This window comes from Papio anubis, chromosome 11, assembly GCF_008728515.1.
Source record: "Papio anubis isolate 15944 chromosome 11, Panubis1.0, whole genome shotgun sequence".
Classification (NCBI taxonomy): Eukaryota; Metazoa; Chordata; class Mammalia; order Primates; family Cercopithecidae; genus Papio; species Papio anubis.
This window is the reverse complement of record NC_044986.1, coordinates 71,818,598-71,842,177: the sequence shown is the minus strand read 5'-3', so window position 1 is coordinate 71,842,177 and position 23,580 is coordinate 71,818,598. Positions and strand designations below refer to the sequence as shown.

Below are 23,580 nucleotides of genomic sequence, written 5' to 3'. Positions count from 1 at the left end.
CAAAAGAACGCTTTCAAACTATTCTTTTTTTTTTTTTGGGACAGAGTCTCACTCTGCCGCCCAGGCTGGAGTGCAATGGCACGATCTCGGCTCACTGCAACCTCCGCCTCCCACGTTCCAGCGATTCTCCTGCCTCAGTCTCCCGAGTAGTTGGGACTACAGGTGCGTACCACCACACCCGGCTAATTTTTTGTATTTTTAGTAGAGATGGGGTTTCACCGTGTTAGCCAGGATGGTGTCGATCTCCTGACCTCATGATCTGCCCACCTCCGCCTCCGAAAGTGCTGAGATTACACACGTGAGCAAACACGCCCAGCCCCCAAACTATTCTTAAACTTAAATATTAGATTTAAAAATCATTCAATTTAAATCTCAGAATAGCTAATAACTTATCATGATATGGCTGGGTGCGGTGGCTCATGCCTGGAATCCTAGCACTTCAGGAAGTTAAGGCGGTGGATTACTTGAGATCAGGAGTTCAAAACCAGCCTGGCCAACATGGTGAAACCTCATCTCTACTAAAAATGCAAAAAAAAAAAAAGCCAGGCATGGTGGTGCGTGCCTGTAATCCCAGTTACCAGAGAGGCTGAGGCAGGAGAATTGCTGGAACCCAGGAGGCAGAGGCTACAGTGAGCCAAGACCACGCCACTGCACTCCAGCCTGGGCAACAGAGTGAGACTCTGTCTCAAAAAAACACAAAAACAAAAACAAAACCAATTTATCATAATACAGCAATGGGGTATTTCCAACAATCTAAATAAAGGGGGGGATGGTATGGAACAAAATCTTTAAGAAAACTCAAATTTACCTGAAAAAGTTCATAACTCTGGAAAGTACTAGGAGTCACCACAAAAGCAAAACAGTAATATATCATAACTCTAGTCAACCAAGACCTAAGCTATAACTGAAAAAAATTAAAGCACAAGTCGCTTTTTCTTAAAGGCTCAAATCCTCTTAACTACAGTTTTAAAAAATTTTGGGAAATTGGGGGAGGGGTATGTAGATTGTAAAAGAACTATTTTCACAGAAGTTTAATGTAAGCATCTTAAGTTTCTAACAGAAGAATTAAAACAAGGCTGGGCATAGTGGCTCATGCCTATAATGTAATCCAACCAGGCTTTGAGAGGCCACTGTGTTTACTGGGTAACACAGTGAGACACCACCTCTACGAAAAATAAAAAAATTAGCCAAGTGTGGCAGAGTGTGCCTGTAGTCCCAGCTACTTGGGACTTGGGAGGCTGAGGAAAGATGATCGCTTGAGTCCAGGAGGTCCAGGCTGCAGTGAGGTATGATCGTGCCACTGCATCCAGCCTGGGCAACAGGCTCAAAAAAATAAATAAGTCTAAATTTAAAGCAGCAAGATATTTACAATTTGCAATGATTAATCTGATTTCACTAAGCAACCCAAACATACATTTTCACTCTTTATCTAACACGTTTTAAAAGTAAGGTTCTTACCAAATCCTTTGTTGAAAATATCTCTGGCAGCTTTGCCAAGGTCAGCATATGATGGAGGAATACACATTGCTGGTAGAAAAAAACATTCCAGTATTAATGTCTCTATTCTCCCATCTTCTATCCAAGAACTAGAGTATGACCCACTACTGATATTAAAATTCAAGCAATCCCATTTGTTGGAATTATGTTTTTTATCTGGTCAGGAGCTACACTAAAACTATAACGACCTATAAAGGAGATACCACCAACGAATTATTTCTAAAATAGATAACCATGGTTATACAAACTTGGGAAATTCGTTCCAAAATAGAAAAACAGTCTATTACCTACAGCCTCACTTCCTAGGACTGGACAGGTACAAAGAAACAAGTATTTGTGTGCATGGATATGTATCTGCTAAAATTCACTGAGATGAGCTGACTGAACTAAATTAGATAAAATCAAAACCTAAGACTAGGCCCTGTCCCTGATATGTCGTTTAATATCTTCGCTGAGGTGAAAACCAACATCCTGGAGTGGGAAGAGAACTTAATACTCTGGGAATTTAAATATTGAAACTTTGAAAAAATACTGCCATCTGTGTTTCATTCAAATGTCTGTATCAACTAAATATCAAATGGCGCTTCAAACTTACTAATATGACTCTCAAGTCCTTAGCCAATGCTGTGCTGCTTAAGGGCAGGCAATCTGAGCTCCTTACACCAGCTCATTCATTCCACAAAGCACGTCCACGCCCTTAGGAGCACATGTAATGACCTTGTGCTCTCACAAGGACTGCTACTTCCTCTAGAAGAGTGACTGATCCCATCCTCCAAAGCGGAATCCCCAATTAATAACTTTTACTTCTGTACGTCAAAGACACGTACAAAAGCTGAAAGTCCATGCGGCCACAGACCAACTCCCCGGGCCTTGTTCCCCTATTTGAAATCCAGCAGCCCAGCCCCTCCACGGCAGAGGTGGTCAGACGGTAAGGCGACCACCAAAAGCAGCCGAATTTCCAAGTCCTCGGAAAGACAGAGGGAAACAAACTGCGGGTTTCTGGTCGACAGGCTTCGACTCCCCGCCGCCCCATCCGGCAGAGATCCCTGCTCTACTTACGCCGCGCGCAAGTCTGTCCGTAGGTCGCCATGGCGAGGCCGTGGGAAGAGGGGAATCTGCGGGAGGGACAAGAAGTGCGGTCAGCTGGGGTCAAAGGGCCAAAGGGAGGTCCCGGGCAGAGAGGGGCGAGGGGCCGCGGGGCAGCGCGGCCATCTTAGGAAGCCAGGGCCGACCCCAAGTCCGGCGCAGGCCTCCCGCTTGGCCGAAGCGGCCTAGGCCCCTGGGTCGGCGTGAGGCAGGCGCGGCGGTACCTGGTGGTCTCCTGAGGGGGGCCGCAGCCACCGCTCCGCTAGCTGCTGAAGCCGCTCGTCACGCTCACGGTCAGGCTGCAGCTGCAGCGGCTGGAGGGCGAAGTGAAGGAGACACCGTTCCGCCCGCCGCAACCCTGTCCTCTCCCAACCAGGACCCCGCCGCTGCCCCCGGGGCTGTCCGCCGCGCCTGTGCCCGCAGCGCAGCCCGCTGCCAACTCCAACCTGCTCCGGAGCGGCCACGTGGACCGACAGCGCCACGGTCCTGCAGGTGGGCTGCCTCGGTCCGTCGATGGGGATCGGGAAGGCAGAAGCTGCTGGGCCTTGAATCAGGCAGCTATCCGGGCAGCCTCAGAGGCGAGGGGGCGGGGAACGGCGAAGGCAGCGCGCTGCCGCCCGCCCGGGAGGGGGATGGGGCGGAGGCCCCGCGCGAACGCGTCACGGACGGGGCGGGGCGTCGGCGCGTGGCCGGGGCGATAGGGCGCGGCTGCGCACCACCGGGGTCACGTACATCTCTCCTACTCCTCTTACACGCTGGTGCGGGTCCGCCCCAGAAACAAACCCCTGCATAGGGCGCCTGCGGGGAGTCAGCTGAGCGTTACCCACGTCCACCATAAGCTAGCGCAGCCTGCGCTTCTGAGGGACAGCTTCTCTTTCCCAACCCAGTGAGAACGAGTGGGACACAGGGGCGCCACCTCCAGCCCCTCGCCCTCTTCTGCCCTCTTTTCCCACCTTGGTGTGACTGCCTTGCTGTGCTGGGCTGTGTGCCTGAGAGGTTTTTCGGGACTGCCTCTCCCTGAACAAATGTGAGCAGGTCCCAGCGTGCCCCACCCATTTCTACTCCGCCTTAGGCTTTCTCTTCCGCGGCTCCTCCCCACTTAGGCATGGCACTGCCTCACTCCCGCACGGAGCCGGAGCTTGGCGAGACAAGCCCGCTCCGGGTCCAACTTCCTCTGGATTATGGGCCTGGAGAAAATGTGGTATCATCCTGAGCAGGCGTTAGAATGCTGCACACCCAAGTTCCCCGGGTGTGCAGGAAGGGTAACAGAGCTGTTAGATAAAATGTTAGATAAACTATAGGAAGCCGTTAGTTTAGACTGAGCTCCTGCATTAGGCGCATCAAACCAAACCAAAATGGGATGGTTCATGCTGAAGCTCCAAACTACCACGCCAAAGCTAGGATATTTGCAAGAAATCAGGAGAGAAACAGATGCTAACCAGATCCCCAAACAGGCTGGGCGCGGTGGCTCACATCTGAAATACCAACACTTTTGGATGCCAAGGTGGGCGGATCGCCTGAGCTCAGGAGTTCCAGACCAGCTTAGGCACAGTGATACCCTGTCTCTACCAAAAAAAAAAAAAAAAAAAAAAATGCCGGGCGTGGTGGTAGGCGCCTGTAGTCCCAGCTCCTTGGGAAGCTGAGGAGGGAGGATTGCTTGAGCCTGGGAGGTTGAGGCTGTAGTAAGGTTAGATGGGGCCACTACTGCACTCCAGCCTGCCCACTGGAGCAAGACCCTGTCTCAAACAAAAATCCCCAAACAGGCCAGTTTTAGCTGACGTAAAGAAGTCCCATGTTGTTTAACCTTTACAAGAAAAGTGACTTTCTACCGACTAATCCACGTTTTGTTTCTGCTTTCCTTGGCCCTTTTCTGTCTGTAATATCAACTTCCTCTTCTCATTGGAACATTCATTCCATTTTATAGAATGAAGCGTTGCCCAATTGTAGAATTGGAACTAAAAGCCAATTAAGATGTGTAAACTAAATTTGTTGTAATTTTTTCTTTTAACAGAACCAAAGGAAGAAAAAAAAATGAGCAGTCTAATGATATAGAGCAGTCATCTATCTCAGTAATTTAGCCAGTCTACCTCAGTTTTTGTTTTGTTTTTGGTTTTTTGGGGTTTTTTTTTTTTTTTGGTTTGGTTTTTGTTTTTGAGATGGAGTCTCGCTCTGTCACCCAGGCTGGAGTGCAGTGGTGCTCTCTCGGCTCACTGCAAGCTCTGCCTCCCGGGTTCACGCCATTCTCCTGCCTCAGCCTCCAGAGTGGCTGGGACCACAGGCGCCCGCTACCACGCCCAGCTAGTTTTTTGTATTTTTAGTAGAGATGAGGTTTCACCGTGTTAGCCAGTATGGTCTCGATCTCCTGACCTTGTGATCTGCCTGCCGCAGCCTTCCAGGGTGCTGGGATTACAGGCGTGAGCCACCGCACTCGGCCTACCTCAGTTTTTTAATTTATAAAATGACAAATGAAACGAAGTGATCTTTAGTAGCTATCAGCCATAGTCTCTGAGCAAAGCCTTTTCCCCCTTGACTTTCTCTAGCTCTGAAAGCGATGTCTGCTCAAATGCTCTCAAGGTTCTACCCTCCTCCTAAACCAGAAAAGGATGGCTAGATGGGCTTCCACAGTTCAAAACCCAGGTTAAAGCTGCAGCCTGGAAGATTTCCCTCCCATGAGCAAGCCCAGCCAGCTGTCTTGCCTGGTCATGACTTGGCTTATGTTGCAAAGGTTAGCAGAATTTACTTCTAAAAGATCAGTCACCAGAAGCCCCCATTCATTCTTTCATTCGAGCTCAGGTCGGTTTGCAATCATTTTGGCTCTTCTGGGAAATGGTCTGGTATGTTTGATGTTATTGTGAGGCTAATAACAAAGACCGGCATTTCCATCCTAACTGCACCACAGCACACTACCTCTCCGAAACACCCAGTCTGATAAATGAGTCACCTCCACTACCTGCAGCAGGGCTTATTCACAATGTGAATTATCTGTAGCAATTTGTAGCCCCCTGAACTTCACTTTCTCTGAGGCTTCACCTTCTGCAAACCCAAGGAATGTACACAATACCTAAGGACCAGGGGAAGAAGATCTGTGGCCAAACAGGGGAATAATGGCAGTATTTTCCAGAGCTGGATTTAGTAAATAAATCAGTGCTTACATCCAAAGTCCTTTAGACCAAAGCTGCATTAGTAGGCGGTTACTACCTACCACAAGCAACTACTTTGTGTCATCCACGGGGTAAGCAAAGTCCATTGAGACACAGTCCCTACTCTCAAGGCACTTACAGTCAAGTGTGTGTAAAGGTGTCAAGAACAGGGGAAGGTCCAAAATTTTACCCTACTTGCACACTAACAAGTTAGCCTGCCATAGTTTCAGAGGCTCACAGATGCTAGCAGAAGACATGAGACGTGTGGGTCAAGGACAAAAGACTCTCTTACCTGTGACACAGCAGGCAGCATAAGCTTCGTGTTTTGCCTCAATTTCTGCTGTCCTCTGCATCCCTCAGGAGTGATGCAGAGCAGGTTAGGTGGATGCTGTGCACACCATGCATTGGTGTCACAGCCAAGGAACCCTAAGCTTATAAAACCACCTGTCTTAGAAGGAGCTGCTAACAAATCTGCTCAACCTTCATCCTATGAAAGGAAAGTATCTTGGGCCCCTAAGATCATTAAGCTAAAGGGAAAAGTCAAGCTGGGAATTGCTTAGGGCAGACCTGCCTCGCATTCTGTTCAAAATAATCCTTCCGCTCACTGAGATAAATGCATATCTGATTGCCTTCTTTGGAGAGGCTAATCAGAAACTCAGTGCAACCATTTGTCTCTCACCTACCTGTGACCTGGAAGCCCTCTCCCCACTTTGAGTTGTCCCGCCTTTCCTGGCCACTTTGAGTTGTCCTGCCTTTCTTGACCGAACCAATGTTCATTTTACGTATGTTGATTGATGTCTCATATCTCCCTAAAATGTATAAAACCAAACTGTGCTCTGACCACCTTGGTTACACGTCATCAAGACCTCCTGAGGCTGTGTCAAGGTTAAGTGTCCTCAACCTTGGCAAAATAAACTTTTTTTTTTTTTTCTTTTTAAGACTGAGTTTCGCTCTTGCCGCCCAGGCTGCAGTGCAATGGTGCGATCTCTGCTCTCTGCAAACTCTGCCTCCTGGGTTCAAGCGATTTTCCAGCCTCAGCCTCCTGAGTAGCTGGGATTACAGGTGCGCCACCACCACGCCCGGCTAATTTTTGTATTTTTAGTAGAAACAGGGTTTTAGACATGATGGCCAGATAGAGTTTCACTCTTTTGCCCACACTGGAGTGAAGTGGCACAATCTCAACTCACTGCACCCTCCATCTACCAGGTTCAAGTGATTCTCCTGCATCAGCCTCCCAAGTAGCTGGGGTTACAGGCGCCTGCCATCATACCCAGCTGATTTCTGTATTTTTAGTAGAGATGGGGTTTCACCATGTTGGCTAGACTGGTCTCGAACTCCTGACCTCAGGTGATCCACCCACATCGGCCTCCCAAAGTTCTAGGATTGTAAGCGTGAGCTACTGTGCCTGACCTGGCAAAATAAACTTTCTAAATTCTCAAATTTCTCAAATTTTCAGGGTTCACAATCCCTGAGGGGGAGATTATTATACTGCTCAGGAAATAAAATCTGTTTTCTGCCCCAGAGAGAGATATTATCTTCCAAGGCTGTTTGCTAAGTAAACATCCTGGAAAGATAGTCTGAGACAAAAGCTGCCGTAAGATGGGTAGAAACGCCATGGAGAATTGGCCCCAACAAAGGATGGGGAATGGGAAAGACAAGCTCAAGACGTCACAAGTACAGTTTTTTTGTGGGGGAGCAGGGTCTTGCTATATTGCCCAGGCTGGTCTTGAACTCCTGACCTCAAGCAATCCTCCCATTTCAGCCTCCCAAGTAGCTGGATCACAAGTGTGAGCCACCACACTCGGCTTCTGCAAGTACAGTTTTAAGATGTAAATACAGAGAACCGTGGGCACAGTCAGATGGAGGAGCTACTTGCACTGAAGTTTGAAAGCAGGACTTAACAAAATTAGAAAGCCAACAGATGGAGGATGGGAAGGCAAAATTCTAGAAAGAGGATGTGCAAAATCATAGGAGTGCTTGAAGTGGCAAGAATTGTTTGGAAACCACGTATTATTTTTTTGCTTTTGATTTGCTTTTGTTTTTGTTTTTGTCTGAGACAGAGTCCCGCTCTGTCACCCAGACTGGAGTGCAGTAGCACAATCTTGGCTCACTGCAATCTCTGCCTCCCGAGTTCAAGCAATTCTCCTGCCTCAGCTTCCTGAGTAGCTGGGATTACAAGCACGTGTCACCACACCCGGCTAATTTTTGTATTTTTAGTAGAGATGGGGTTTCACCATGTTGGCCAGGCTGGTCTCAAACTCCTGACCTCGGGTGATCTGCCCGCCTTGGCCTCCCAAAGTGCTGGGATTACAGGTGTGAGCCACTGCACCCGGCTAGTTTTCTTTTTGTTTGTTTGTTTTTGAGACAGGATCCCCCTGCATTGCCCAGGCTGTTCTCAAACTCCCAAGCAATTCTCCTGCCTCAGCCTCATGAGTAGCTGGGACTACAGGTGCGTACTACAGGTGCGTACCACAGGGCCTGGGGGAAACCACAAGTCATTAAGTAAAGCTGGAACAAGCTATCGAAAAAGTTGAGAAATTAGACTAAAGATGTTGGTTGGAGCCAAATACTGAAGGTCCTGAAAGCAGCAAGTGAGGACAAGTCTAGGGTAGCTGGGAGCAACATTTCTGATTTGAGCAATGGGGAGGACAAAGGTTCCAGCCACTGTGGGAAGGTCTGCAGGAAGAGGGGCAGGTGTGAGGGTGAAGACCATGATTCCATTTTGGATGAATATGAGAAGCCAGGTCCACATTGCAATGCAGTTGTCCAATAGGCAGTTATGAAGCTTTGGAGAGAGGTCTGGCTCAGAAGCATGGGTGTAAAAGTTAGTTTTAATTATGACTAACTATGGGTGTGGTTTAAGTCAGTGAGATATGGGATAGGAATAAAGACACTAACAGCCTAAAGGACGAGGCCATGGGCATTAGTCTTCTTTTTTTTTTTTTTGAGACAGTCTCACTCTGTCACCCAGGCTGGAGTGCAGTGGTATGGTCTTGGCTCACTGCAACCTCTGCCTCAGCCTCCCGAGTAGCTGGGACTACAGGCATGTGCCACCATACCCGGCTAATTTTTTTGTATTTTTAGTAGAGCCAGGGTTTCACTATGTTCTCCAGGCTGGTCTTGAACTCCTGACCTTGTGATCCAGCTGCCTTGGCCTTCCGAAGTGCGGGGATTACAGGTAGGAGCCACCGCGCCCCGCCAGGAGCATTAGTCTTTTAGGGGCAAGAAGCAGAGGAGGAGCTAATGAAGAGAACTGACAAAAACTAGCCAGGAGGATAATAAAAAGAGAACTCGGGAGGAGCACTTCTGTGGAAACCAGAAGAAGAGAGCACTGGGTAGAGAAGGGAGCCTCAACAGTGTCACAAACTGAGGAGAGGTCAAGTGAGGCAAGGGCAGAGAGCATTAGGGCCGGACGCAGTGGCTCACACCAATAATCCTAGCACTTTGGGAGGCCAAGGCAGGAGGATCACTTGAGCCCAGGAGTTTGAGACCAGCCTGAGCAACATGGCAAGATCTCATTTCTGCAAAAAACAGAAAATTAGCTGGGCACAGTGGTGTGTGCCTGTAGTCCCAGCTACTCGGGAGGTTGAGGTGGGAAGGATCGCTTGATCCCAGGAGTTTGAGGTCACAGTGAGCTATGGTTGTGCCATTGCACTCCAGCCTGGGCGAGAGAGCAAAACCTTGTATTCAATAATAATAATAAATAAAAGAAATAGCAGCATTAGCTGCTATTACTGTGTAACAAATTGCCCCCAAATTTAATGGCCTAAAACAAGCATTCTATTATCTGAAAGTTTCTGTGGGTCAAAAATTAGGGACTGGCTTATCTGGGTGGTTCTGGCTCGGGGCCCCTCAGGGGGTTGCAGTTGAGATGCTGGCTGGGGCTGCAATCATCTGAAGGGTTAACGGCACTCAAGGACCTGCTTTTAGGATGGCACCCTCATGTGGCTTTTGGCAGGAGGCCTCAGTTCCTTGCTATGTGAGCTTCTCCATGTGGCCTCTTGGGTGTCCTTGTGACATGGCCGCTGGCTTCTCTCAGAGCAAGTGATCTGAGAGAGACACTGAAGCCACAATGTCTTATATAATCCAGCCTCAGAAATCGCACTATCATTTCTGCCTTATTCTGTTTGTTAGAAGTGAGTTAGTAAGACCAGACCACACTCAAGAGGAGGGAAATTAGGCTCTCTCTCTTGAAAGGAGTGTCAAAGAATTTGTGGATATTCTTTAAATCCCCACAGCCTATCTTTTGTTTGTTTTTTTTTGTTTGTTTTTTGAGATGGAGTCTCGCCCTGTCGCCCAGGCTGGAGTATGGTGGCGCAATCTCACTGCAACCTCCGCCTCCTGGGTTCAAGCAGTTCTCTGCCCTCAGCCTCCTGAGTAGCTGGGATTACAGGCACCCGCCACCATGCCCTACTAATTTTTTGTATTTTTAGTAGAGATGGGGTTGCACCATCTTGGCCAGGCTGGTCTTGAACTCCTGACCTCTTGATCCACCCACCTCAGCCTCCCAAAGTGCTGGGATTACAGGAGTGAACCACCGCACCAGGCCCCCACAGCCTATCTTTTGAAAGGAGTGTCAGTTTGTGGATATTCTTTAAATCCTCACAGCCTACGCCATGGTCACATTTACTTTCATTCCTCCCACATGCAAAACATACTCCCTCCCAAAACCTCCCCCAGATCCCAGCCTTCACAGTAGCCGCATGAGGCTCCTTGATGTAGTTCCTTGAGTCCAGCAGTTCCTCTCCATCTGAAGACCTGTGAACTAAAGAGATATCAACACAAGTGGTGGGATAGGCACAGCATAACCACTACAGACACCCCTGTTCAAAAAGGGGGAAACAGGAAGTACCCAGGAGTCACAGGTCCACAGAGATTCTGAAATCCAGCCAGGCAAACTTGGAAGTTCCCTTATTAGGACTCAGTCCTCCTCCTGCCTGCACCAGATGAGGTCATGCAGGGAGAGCCAGCCCTAGACACACACTCCTTCTCTTCCTGCCCCTGGCCTCTGTCCCACACTGGAAGGGGCACACCCCAGCCTGCACATCCAAGCTCTCTCCCCATCACGTACATACTCTGTTTGACCACCCCAAGGGCTTAGGGGTGTGTCACTGGCAGTTCAGTCCATCTTCTGGAGGAGGGACCCTGGGGGAAAGTCCATGCAGGCCCCAGAAGCAGGCTCAGGATGGTTTGAAACAAGAATCCTGAGGTCTCCTGTATTCTGAGTTTGGTCTGGATATGGAGAGGGCGGGCGTGGGCTCTGGTGGGCATGTTCTCTGGGCCCTGCAGGCTCCTCACCTCATAGGAATGGGCACAACGTGAGACGGGTATTGGTGAGGTCTTCCAAAGCATGAGACCCAAGAGGCCCTCCAAAGCATGAGACTGCGGGGGACTACAAAGCATGAGACCGGGTGGGACCCTCCAAAGCCTGAGACCCAGGGCAGGGGCCCTCCAAAACATGAGACCCGGGGAGGGCCTCCAAAGCATGAGGCCCAGGGGAGGGGCTCTTCTTGCCTAGGTTGAAGAGCAATACTGGGGCTAGGGACTGAGAATCTTCCTGTGATTGAAGAATGTTAGGATGAAATGAGAAAGAGAGAGAGGACTGCAAGCTGGGGTTATGGTTGGAATGTGGGACACAGGGAAGCAAGGTTTTGCCATGGCATATTCAAGGTGGTGAGCAGCTATGGAAGCGTGGAGTGAAGTGAAGGCCAGTGGAGCTGAGGTGATCAGGGCTGTAGCTGAGGCTAAGATGTTGAAGCTATGCACCCCACACACACCCAGCAAACAGTGGTGGGGTCGGCACAGGTTATTGACAGAGGTACTGATGTCACCAGGGTGTTGCCAGGATAAGAGATGAGGAGGACAATGATGAGTCAGGTACCAAAGTCTTCAGGAGACATGGAGGCGTGACCAGGAAGTTGGCCATAAAGGATGACAAGTAAAGAAAGCCAGAGTTGGCCGGGCGCGGTGGCTCACCCCTGTAATCCCAGCACTTTGGGAGGCCGAGGCGGGCGGATCATGAGGTCAGGAGATCGAGACCATCCTGGCCAACACGGTGAAACCCCGTCTCTACTAAAAAATACAAAAATTAGCCAGGCTTGGTGGTGGGCGCCTGTAGTCCCAGCTACTCGGGAGGCGGAGCTTGCAGTGAGCCGAGATCGTGCCACTGCACTCCAGCCTGGGCGACAGAGCGAGACTCCGTCTCAAAAAAAAAAAAGAATGGCAGAGCTGATGGGATGAACCTCAAAGCAGGTGATCTTATAGGAGGTGACAAGTGAAGTAAGTGGCCCCCTCCCAGTCCCAGTCCAGTCGTGGGGTGTGGGAGGGAGTCTTCCCTGGGCTCCAGTATCCACGGGGAAAGGTGAGGGGAGTGAAAGAGCATTCAGCGGTGCAGCTGAGAACTTAGGTTAGTTTGTTAACAACACCACAGGCTTCTAGAGGGGCACAATGGGATGGGGTGAGGAGGACAGCGGTGGAAGTTCAAACCAAGGAGAAGGAAGCGCAGACAAGACTGGGATAAAACTAGGAAGAGCACAAATGAACAAATGAACTCATATTTTGGGGAGTTAGGGCCAACGGCCAGAGGTGAGGGGCATGCTAAGGCTCAAAAGTCAAGCCAGTGCCTGTGAAAATCCTTAAATCATGCATAAAGGACAGTATGCCTGGTTTTGGGTATACAACCTCGGGTTGCCATTTTTAGCCACACTAAAGCATGAAAACCACTAATCTAGACTGTCTATCAAATCCCAGAAGTGACTGGGACAAAGGAGGGACATTCTACAGCTTTCCAGATGACATTCAGATTAATCTACCTTATGTAGTCTTTAATATACAATGTGATGATTAAAGCAGATAGTGGAGTTATAGGTCAACAGTCAGGACACAAGTTAAGTACAAGCTTCATGCAGCTCCTCTCAACTGATATCCCAGTTTAACCATTCAGAGTTGATATAAAGTTTGATATAAAAGGACTTTCCCACCGGGCATGGTGGCTCACGCCTGTAATACCAGCACTTTGGGAAGCCGAGGTGGGTGGATCACTTGAGGTTAGGGGTTTGAGACCAGCCTGAGCAACATGGTGAAACCCCATCTCCACTGAAAATACAAACATTAGCTGGGCGTGGTGGCGCATGCCTGTAATCCCAGCTACTTGGGAGGCTGAGGCAGGAGAATTGCTTGAACCCAGCAGGTGGAGGTTGCAGTGAGCCAAGATGGTGCCATTGCACTCCAGCCTGGGCAACAAGAGCCAGACTCGGTCTTAATTAAAAAGGAAAAAAAAAGGACTTTCCAGCCAGGCTCAGTGGCTCATGCCTGTAATCCCAAAACTTTGGGATGCTGAGGCGGGCAGATCACTTGAGCTCAGGATTTCGAGGCCACCCTGGGCAACATGGCAAAACTCCATGTCTACCAAAAAATACAAAAAAATTAGCCCGGTGTGGTGGCACGCACCTGTGCTCCCAGGTACTTGGGAGGCTGAGGTGGGAGGGTCGCTCGAGCCCAGGAGGCGAAGGTTGCAGTGAGCTGAGATCGCGCCACTGCACTCCAGCCTGGGTGACAGAGTGAGACCCTGTCTCAAAAAAGAAAAAAAAAGGGCTTTCCTATTCATTGTCCAGTCAGTAACCTGTGGCCTTGCTCAGAGTTCTGTTTGTAAAGAAACATTGTTCTGTTTCTTTAAAAAGCTCAGCACAGCTGGGCAGGGTGGCTCACCCCTCTAATGCCAGCACTCTGGGAGGCCAAGGCATGTGGATCACCTGAGGTCAGGAGTTCGAAACCAGCCTGACCAACATGATGAAACCCCGTCTCTACCAAAAATATAAAAATCTGGCCGGGCGCGGTGGCTCACGCCTGTAATCCCAGCACTTTGGGGGGCCAAGGCGGGCGGATCACAAGGTCAGGAGATCGAGACCATCCTGGCTAACACGGTGAAACCATGTCTCTACTAAAAATACAAAAAAATTAGCCAGGCATGGTGGCGGGTGCCTGTAGTCCCAGCTACTCCGGAGGCTGAGGCAGGATAATGGCGTGAACCCGGGATGCGGAGCTTGCAGTGAGACGAGATCACGCCACTGCACTCCAGCCTGGGCAACAAAGCGAGACTCCGTCTCAAAAAAAAAAAAAAAAATTAGCAGGGCGTGATGGCGCACACCTGTAATCCCAGCTACTCAGGAGGCTGAGGCAGGAGAGTCACTTGAACCTGGGAGGCGGAGGTTGCAGTGAGCTGAGATTGTGCGATTGCTCTCCAGCCTGAGCAGTAAGAGCAAAACTCCATTTCAAAAAAAAAAAAAAAAAGCTCAGCACATTCTGTGGGAATGCTTAGCCCTGGTAGTGGGGATAACGCAAAGGCTCCTGCTCAAGGATCTTCAGTGGCTCCCATTTACCCATAGGATAAGGTCCCCAACACAATGGTGATGGAACCGTGATCCTACCCTGCCTCTGTCACAGTCGTGTTTCCCACCTGCCACCTGTGCCAATTCAGGTCACAAGCAATTCCCAAATCACGGTTTCTTTAGTGTCACTGCCATTGCTTATGCTCACTGTACCTAGAATGCCGCCTTGTTCCCACTGTTTTAAGTTAAATTCTCGATATCCTTGTAAAGCCCAGCTCAAATGTACTCCCACCACAGTTTTCTTTTGTCTTACCAGCTACAAGTTCATTTTATTTCCTCTGAAATTCTATGGCATTTGTTACCTTATAACACTTATTACATACTTTTTTTTTTTTTTAACTTTCTCTCTGAGCAAACATGATTAACACAATATTTTCATTTTTCTTTTCTTCCTTTCCTTTCCTTTTTATATTCTTTTTTCTTTTTTTCTTTTCTCTTTTCTTTTCTTTCCTTTTCTTTTCTTTTTCAAAACAAATGCAGTGACACAATCTTGACTCACTGCAGCCTTAACCTCCCAAGCTCAAGCAATCCTCTCGCCTTAGCCTTCCAAGTAGCTGGGACTACAGGCATGTGCACCACCATACCTGGCTATTTTTCTCATTTTTGTAGAGACAGGGTCTCTCTATATTGTCCAGCCTGGTCTTGAACTCCTGGGCTCAAGTGATCCTCCTGCCTCGGCCTCTCAAAGTGCTGGGATTACAGGCATGAACCATGCTCAGCCCACTTTTTATATTAAAAAAACAACAACAACAATCAAAAAAACTCAACTCTGCCTTCCCCATCAAGTTCTTTAATATAATCCTTCCTTCCTTCCTTCCTTCCTTCCTTCCTTCCTTCCTTCCTTCCTTCTTCCTTCCCTCCTCCCCTCCCTCCCTCCCTCCGTCCCTCTCCCTCCCTCCCTCCCTCCCTCCTTCTCCCTTCCTCCCTCCCTTCCTTTCTCTTTTGAGATGGAGTTTCACTCTTGTTTCCCAGGCTGGAGTGCAATGGCACGATCTCAACTCACCGCAACCTCCACCTCCTGGGTTCAAGTGATTCTCCTGCTTCAGCCTCCCAAGTAACTGGGATTACAGGCATGCGCCAGCGCACTCAGCTAATTTTGTATTTTTAGTAGAGACGGGGTTTCTCCATGTTGTTCAGGCTGGTCTCAAACTCCTGACCTCAGGAGATCTGCCCGTCTCGTCCCCCGAAAGTACTGGGATTACAATTGTGAGCCCCTGCACCCGGCCGAGAATTGTTTCTTACTCAACTCTATCCCCACCATCCACCAAATATCTAATAATGACACTAGTCATGAATGATAAACACAATCAAAGTAGTCATGGCTAACACATATAGGGCACTTCCTCTGTTCCAGGCATTGCTCGAAACACTTCATGTGCTTTATTTAATTCTCCCCACCTTTTTTTTCTTTCTTGAGACGGAGTCTTGCTCTGTTGCCCAGGCTGGGGTGCAGTGGCACGATCTCAGCTCATTGCAACTTCTGACTCCTGGGTTCAAATGAGTCTTCTGCCTCAGGCTCCCAAGTAGCTGGGATTACAGGCGCCCGCCACCATGCCTGGCCTATTTAATTCTCATAACAACCCTATGAGACAGGTACCATTAAGTGTGAAACAGAAGCTTATGGGGGTGCACAGGCCTGGCTTGGGATGCATAGCTAGTTCTTCAGGAGTTGGAGACAGAATCCCTCTCTGAGTGTGAGGTGCATACTCTGAGCCACCACTTATATTGCCTCCTCATTGTCAAAGCCTTTCCCATGGAGGGTGACTAATAATATTTATAGAACATTTAAAGAGTCCACTGCTTTGGACTATTCCAGTCATGACTTGCATCCATTGACAGAGTTGCCTTCAAAATTCTTTCCTTTTAAATTTGTAGTGGGGACAGGAGCTTCCACAATGAGGGTAAATTGGGCAGCAGGGAGGGTCTTCTCCAAGACCTTTCACGGGGTCACCACTGAGAATGTCTCGTGACTCACATTCCACGGCTGCCTGAATCTACTGTGTGACTGCCCTGTGTCTCTGGGGCCGGTGTGGGAGGCAATGGAAGGAGGGAAAGGGAGCATTCTGAAGCCTGGGAAAGTCACATGGGCAATTTGGCCGGCAGCCGCCTGGACACTCAGTACAGAGGGAAGCTGATGAGGAGGCCAGAGGGACAAAGGGCCATTATTTCTGGCTGTAGGAGTTTGGTCAGTTTGATACTGGGTGACCCACCATCACTCCCACCAATTTGAGTTCTCCTAGAGCTTTGGTGGGAAGTAAAGCAATGAGATTTCAAATGAGTCACATCCTATGTCTGGAAACTGAGTCAGCGTCAGGGCTGGTTATGGCTGTAAGGACTGATCAGTCATGACTTTGAGGACTTTTGAGGGCCACCCTCTCACTCCAATCCCCACTATACCCCACTGCAAGATGAACACAGCTCTGAGTACGTGGCTCCTCTCTTCAGAACCTCTCCATGAATCTGCCCACATGCCAGGTAACATACAGGTTAAAGCTCTCCACGGCATGGCCTCAACTTAACTTTCTAAGCCAGCACAGCTTTGTTGAATAATTACACATGTCATTAATATAATTTACATATACAGAAAGAGCTCTGTGATCACATAGGTTGGGGAAACTTTGGATTAAACCAAGATTAACCCATTTCTGTAAGTGGAACTTCTCAGAGCCCCACTTTTGTGCAGCATGAGTCTCTGAGAGGATGCAATATGGCCCCAGTTTTTTAAAGAAGGATCTTGAGAGACTAAAAAGTATGCTCCATTAAGTATCATTCCCACCCTGAAATTTAACCAGTTCTTCCAGGCCCATTGTGGCAATCATAGAAAGGTACTGTTCAGATCTGCTGCTGTGAGGAGCAGAGGGCTGACTGCTGCAGCTGCTGGGCTCTGGACCTACTGATGCCAGGCAGGCTGCTCCCTGCCAAAGACCTGCACTCATGCAGGGCCATCCCTGCAAAACCCGGGACTCCTCTAACAGGCAGCTTTGGCTTGAGGATGACCTTTTGTCCTGGCTGAACTTTCCTAGAACTGTGTTGCCATCTGAGGCTCTTCCCACTTTATCTCCCCTCCTTCCTGTGTCACAATGTGCACACTTACACCTAGATATATAGTTTAGAACATATATAAGCTCTGGAAAACTTTGCAATTTTGAGTCAGTCTGGTGATAATTTCCAGGCCTTTGCCCTGTAACCGGTTGCAGAAATAACTCTCTTCCTCCCTAGTTCATCTGCATCTCGTTATTGGGCCACAAGAAATAGCAACCCAACCCTCAGTTTGGTCCAGGAACAAGAGGGTCTCACCATGTTGCCTGGTCTGGCTTCAAGGGATCCTCCCACTTCAGCTTCCCAATATGTTGGGATTACAGGCTGAGCCACCACGCCCAGCCTGGTCGTGCTTGTTAAGCCCTGTTAAACACAACCTGAAAGGGCGGTTTGAGCAGTGAAAGCCTCAGACTCAGGCTAAGCAAAAGTAGAAAAAAATGGCAGAAAACCAAAGGAAGGAAATTCCAAAGGCTGGTGAGAGTGTGTTGATGAGGGAGCACAATGAGGACACACAGAATCCAGGCTTTCCTGGACTTCTCCATTAGTGCAGCATGTCAGGCCACCTTGGTATTAGAGTTTTCCCAAGGAGTCTAACTTGGCAAGGGAAACCACAGCTCAGGAGTGGTGGCTCCCAAACTAACCTGTTGTGGGTCTTTGCAGGAGGAAGCCACTGGAATTCTTAGATCTTCTGCTTATGTGTCTAGCTGTGACCTGGCCTCTGGGGAGGCTCAGTTAAGGGCTTCACTTTGTCCCAGGAGCCCAACATTGCTCTCAGAGGGGAGAGGAGGTTATTTTCACTCACCCCGGCTCTTCCCAAAATCTCATTAGTTCCTTGAAACCATAGCACCAGGACATTTTACTTCCAGCTGTAAGTCGCAGCTGGAAGAAATTCCTGCGACCCTACTTTGGGGGCATAGTCCATCCCTAAAGGCCTCCTTGCTCTTTTTTTTGAGATGGAGTCTTGCTCTATTGCCCAGGCTGGAGCGCAGTGGCATCATCTTGGTTCACTGCAACCTCCACCTCCCGGGTTCAAGCGATTCTCCTGCCTCAGCCTCCCAAGTAGCTGGGATTGCAGGTGCCCGTCACCACACCAGGCTAATTTTTGTGTTTTTAGTAGAGACGGGGTTTCACCGTGTTGGCCAGGCTGGTCTCGAACTCCTGACCTCAAGTGATATACCCGCCTCGGCCTCCCAAAGTGCTGGGATTACAGGTGTGAACCACCATGCCCGGCCACCTCCTCGCTCTTATAGGCAGGGGAACTCATGTGTAGCAAGGTCTCCTCCCCACAGGATCCTTCTTCTGTTCTAACTGGATGATCCTCCATGACCAGTCTCTGATTTTCTTCATTTAAGACCCTTATGTGACAGGAAAGTTCTATGTGTATGTGTATGTATACAGATGTGGGCTTTTGTGGTTGTAGCTTTTTTGGGGGGTTGGAGGAGGGGAAGGTAGGAGGAGTTCTTGTTGAGAGTTGAGGCTGCTGCCACAGCTGCCCTACAAGTAGAAAGCCACTGGGTTTATGAAATTCAAATATAGAGGCCAAAGTATACCAGGGATGCCACCATCACCTCCAAAACAACATCAATTTCTCTGTGTTTCCAGCAATTTTATGAGACAAGCTACAAAGATACACCATTTAGATGAATCACTCTGCTCTCTGCAGTACCAAGAACTTCAAGCATAGTTAATTCAGAATGACTAGGTCCAGCTAACAAGAGCTGGTTTGTCTGAATCAAAGTATATTTAAAGAAACTCAGTTTTATTACCTTCAGGAATCTAGTGGAACTATGCTAATAAATTGCTCCTCTGTGTAGGTCTTAAGGGAAATATGTTTTAATGAACAGATTAAAATATTTCCTAATTCAGTCTATCCAGTGTTTATATAGAAAGTGTTACTCATCAAGTGTTTACGTTTACTTGAAATGCTTGCTCTTGTTTACATTTAGTTTAATGAACCCTGTGTTTATAAATGGTATAAAATAAAACTATCCACCTTGTCATTCCCTCTAAATTAGTGAAGTCCCAACTAATGCCTCAATGGCTCTGTTAGCATAAAATCAAGAGTCATTGTACCAGCTGGGTACGGTGGTTCACACCTGTAATCCTAGCTCTTTTGGGAGGCTGAGGTGGGAGGATCACTTGAGGCCAGGAGTTGAGACCAGCCTGGGCAACATAGTGAGACCTCATTTCTACAAAAAATAAACAAAATTATTTTTTGTGGCCATGTGCCTGTGGTCCCAGCTACTTGGGAGGCTGAAGTGAAAGGATCACTTGGACCCAGGAGGTCAAGGCTGCAGTGAACCATGATCATGCCACTGCACTCCAGCCTGGATGACAGAGGGAGATCCTGTCTCAAAAAACAAAGGAAGGAAAAAAAAAAAAGAAGAATCATTGTACCCATCACTCAAAAGAAACACTTAGCTTTTGCATGGGCTATTCTTCCAGCAGTGGGGGTTTGGGGATCCAGCCCTAGTCTTTCATATTTTGTGACACACATTCTTTCTCCCTCCTTTCTATGAATGTTTGTTAAGGAACTAGTAATGTGTCAGACACTGTGCTAGGGACTAATTAACAGTCAACAATCTCACAGTCTAGAAAGGGAGACAGACATGAACAATGAGCAAGTATTGTAAAGTGCTGTAGGTACAAGGATAGCTGTATGAACAGAGGACAGTGAGGTTACAGGAGTCAGTTCACCTGGGGAGCTTCGTGAAGGCTTCAGCATTGAATGGATTCTTTTTTTTTTTTTTTTTGAGATGGAGTCTTCCTCTGTTGCCCAGGCTGGAGTGCAGTGGTGTCTTGGCTCACTGCAACCTCCGCTTCCTGGGTTCACGCCATTCTCCTGCCTCAGCCTCCTGAGTAGCTAGGACTACAGGCGCCTGCCACCATGCCTGGCTAATTTTTTTGTATTTTTTTTTTTTTTTTTTTTTTTTTGAGACTGAGTCTGGCTCTGTCGCCCAGGCTGGGTGCGGTGGCGGATCTCAGCTCACTGCAAGCCTCCGCCTCCCGGGTTCGCCATTCTCCTGCCTCCAGCCTCCTGAGTAGCTGGGACCACAGGCGCCAGCCCGCCAAGCCCGGCTGGTTTTTGTATTTTTTAGTAGAGGCGAGGGGTTTCACCTTGTTAGCCAGGATGGTCTCGATCTCTGACCTGCATTGATCGCCCGATCTCGGCCTCCCCAAAGTGCTGGGATTACAGGCTTGAGCCACGGCGCCCGGCCTTTTGTATTTTTAATAGAGACGGTTTCACCGTGTTAGCCAGGATGGTCTCGATCTCCTGACCTCGTGATCCGCACGCCTCCACCTCCCAAAGTGCTGGGATTACAGGCGTGAGCCACCGCGCCCAGCGAATGGATTCTTAAAAATGGAGGATACGGCTGGGGGCAGTGGCTCACGCCTGTAATCCCTGCACTTTGGGAGCCTGAGGCAGGTAGATCACCTGAGGTTAGGAGTTCGAGACCAGCCTGGCCAACATGGTGAAACCCCGTCTTTACTATAAATACAAAAATTAGCTGGGCGTGGTGGCGGGTGCCTGTAATCCCAGCTACTTGGGAGGCTGAGGCAGGAGAATCCCTTGAACCCAGGCGGTGGAGGTTGCAGTGAGCCAAGATTGTGCCAACTGCACTCCAGCCTGGGCAACAGAGCGAGACTCCATCTCAAAAAAAAAAAGATGTGTTTGGCAGACAGGGACAGGAAGGGCAGCACATGAAGGAAAGGTGCTCAGGCATGATACTACAACTGCAAGGCATATTTAGCCAGCTGCAAACAATATGGCAAGAATGGAAATGACATAGGGGAGAAGGCCAAGATCCTGCCACTGCACTCCAGTCTGGGCAACAGGGCAAAACTCAGTCTCAAAAAAAAAGAGAGCCTATAAGACCGGGCATGGTGGCTCACGCTTGTAATCCCAGCACTCTGGGAGGCTGAGTCAGGCAGATTACCTGAGGTCAGGAGTTCGAGACCAGTCTGGCCAACAGCCAAGATAGCACCACTACATTCCAGCCTGGGTGACACAGGGAAATTCTCTCTCCAAAAAAAAAAAAAAAGGAGGGTATATTTAGTTACACCCATGGGCTATTAAAAAAAGAGAGGATGCTCCAGGCACCGTGGCTCACGCCTGTAATCCCAGCACTTTGGGAGGCTGAGGTGGGCAGATCACAAGGTCAGGAGATTGAGACCAGCCTGGTCAACATGGTGAAACCCTGTCTCTACTATAAATACAAAAATTAGCTGGGCGTAGTGGCGGGTGCCTGTAATCCCAGCTACTTGGGAGGCTGAGGCAGGCGAATCCCTTGAACCCAGGCAGTGGAGGTTGCAGTGAGCCAAGATTGTGCCAACTGCACTCCAGCCTGGGCAACAGAGCGAGACTCCATCTCAAAAACAAAAGAAGGTGTGTTTGGCAGACAGGGACAGGAAGGGCAGCACATGAAGGAAAGGTGCTCAGGCATGATACTACAACTGCAAGGCATATTTAGCCAGCTGCAAACAATATGGCAAGAATTGAAATGACAATGGATGGGCCATTAGGGGAGAAGGTTACCCAGCAAGACCAGGCTGGAGAGGTCAGGTAAGGCCAGATTGGAACCTATACAAGACAGTGCCTGCTCAAGTTCTACCTCCTCACGAAATTACACGCATGAAATAAGACATAGATACCCAGCTGTGGCTTAGTCCATATCCCCAGCCATGTCATGACCCATATACGCCCAGTCCAGGTCAAGGGAGAGCACGGGTTGGCTGTCCTCAGCACTTGACCCATATCACATCTGGAGTATCATGTTTAGGGCCTCAGTGACAAATTAGGGGGCATTGGTGAGGCAAAAGAGTAAATCTCATCCCTGTTACTCTGTCTTGGCCACAGGCAGATGTCTAAAAGTATGATTTCCGGCTGGGTGCAGTGGTTCATGCCTGTAATCCCAACACTTTGGGGGGCCAAGGCATGGAGATCACTTGAGCCCAAGAGTTTGAGACCAGACTGGGCCACAAAGTGAGACCCTTTCTCTAACAACAACAACAAAAAATATTTAAAAATTAGCTGTGTGGGCCGGGCGCGGTGGCCCACGCCTGTAATCCCAGCACTTTGGGAGGCTGAGGAAGGTGGATCATGAGGTCAGGAGATCGAGACCAGCCTGGCCAACATGGTGAAACTGTGTCTGTCCTACAAATACAAAAATTAGCTGGGCTTGGTGGCGCGTGTCTGTAGTCCCAGCTACTTGGGAGGCTAAGGCAGGAGAGTCAATTGAACCCAGGAGGTGGAGGTTGCAGTGAGCTGAGATTGCACCACTGCACTCCAGCCTAGGTGATAGAGCGAGACACCATCTCAAAAAAAAAAAAAATTAAATTAAATTAAATTTTAAAAAAATTAGCTGTGTGGTGGTGTGCACCTGTAGCCCCAGTTACTCAGGAGGCCAAGGTGGGAAGATTGCTTGAGCCAAGGAAGTTGAGGCTGCAGTGAGCCATGATTGCACCACTGTACTTCAGCCTGGGTTGACAGAGCAAGTCCCTGCCTCAAAAAAAAAAAAAAAAATGTGATTTCTCAATTGAAAAATGTAAAAATTGCCGGGCACGGTGACTCACGCCTGTAATCCCAGCACTTTAGGAGGCCAAGGCAGGCGGATCACAAGATCAGGAGTTCGAGACCATCCTGGCTAACACAGTGAAACCCCGTCTCTACTAAAAATACAAAAAATTAGCCGGGCGTGGTGGCGGGTGCCTGTAGTCCCAGCTACTCGGGAGCCTGAGGCAGGAGAATCACTTGAGCCCGGGAGGTGCAGGTGGCAATGAGCAGAGATCGTGCCACTGCATTCCAGCCTGGGTTACAGAGCGAGACTCCGTCTCAAAAAAAAAAAAAAAAAAAAGTAAAAATCATATAATCATATGCATTGCTCAACTCAATTCCAGGCAAAGCCAAATGACAATGCACCAGTGAGTCACCAGTGAGATTGCATTTAAAATCCAGCAGCCTCAGAGCCAAGACCAGCCTTGTGTAAACAGAGTTCAGGGAGGCGTGAAGACAGTGGAGTGAGGTGTGCCGAGGCCAGCCGGCCTCTGGGCTCAGGGTGGGCTGTCCTCTGGGGGGCCGAGTGCATCTGCTAGACTAAAGGCAGAGTAATTTTTTCATCTCATCCAGGAAAAGAAAGAAGATATGCAGGAGAGGAAAGGAATGGAACATTATCCCTCCCTACCTTACACAGGGGAGTGGTCATCTACACTAAAGCAAAACTTCCTTATCATAGGAAGACCATTTTCCTTGACCTTCAGGCGATTTTATAGTCATCTCGAAAGGAAAATGAAACTCAACTCAGGACTTGATTGAACACAGAGAATCCACTAGGATGCAGTATTCCTGCCCACTTCTCTGGGAAGAAAGAAGCAAATGATGTAGGTCTTTTGGCGCTGTTTGCTTAATTATAAAGAAATTATTTTGCAAGCTG

At 48.8% G+C, this 23,580-nt stretch overlaps 1 protein-coding gene and 1 long non-coding RNA gene across 4 annotated transcripts in view; one reads left to right on the top strand and one right to left on the bottom strand.

The window, feature by feature from the left end:
* VDAC2 (voltage dependent anion channel 2) overlaps positions 1–3,605 on the bottom strand; it is a 21,926-nt gene extending 18,321 nt beyond the window's left edge. For 2 of the 3 annotated variants that reach the window (XM_021943347.2, XM_003903729.5), the window contains exons 1-3: positions 2,808–3,605; positions 2,557–2,612; positions 1,459–1,527 (exon numbers count right to left, since the gene is read on the bottom strand). Coding sequence is in view for 2 of the 3 variants with exons in the window: in XM_003903729.5 (XP_003903778.1) it covers positions 1,459–1,527; positions 2,557–2,587 (100 nt within the window). In the remaining variant the exon portion in view is untranslated. Of the gene's footprint in view, positions 1–641; positions 741–1,458; positions 1,528–2,556; positions 2,613–2,807 lie in introns of those variants that run through there. The other variant, XM_021943346.2, reaches the window with a different exon arrangement.
* On the top strand, positions 3,002–23,580 carry LOC103887533. The gene is made up of 2 exons (XR_651672.2): positions 3,002–3,075; positions 23,277–23,580. It is a non-coding gene; the product is annotated as an uncharacterized LOC103887533 (long non-coding RNA).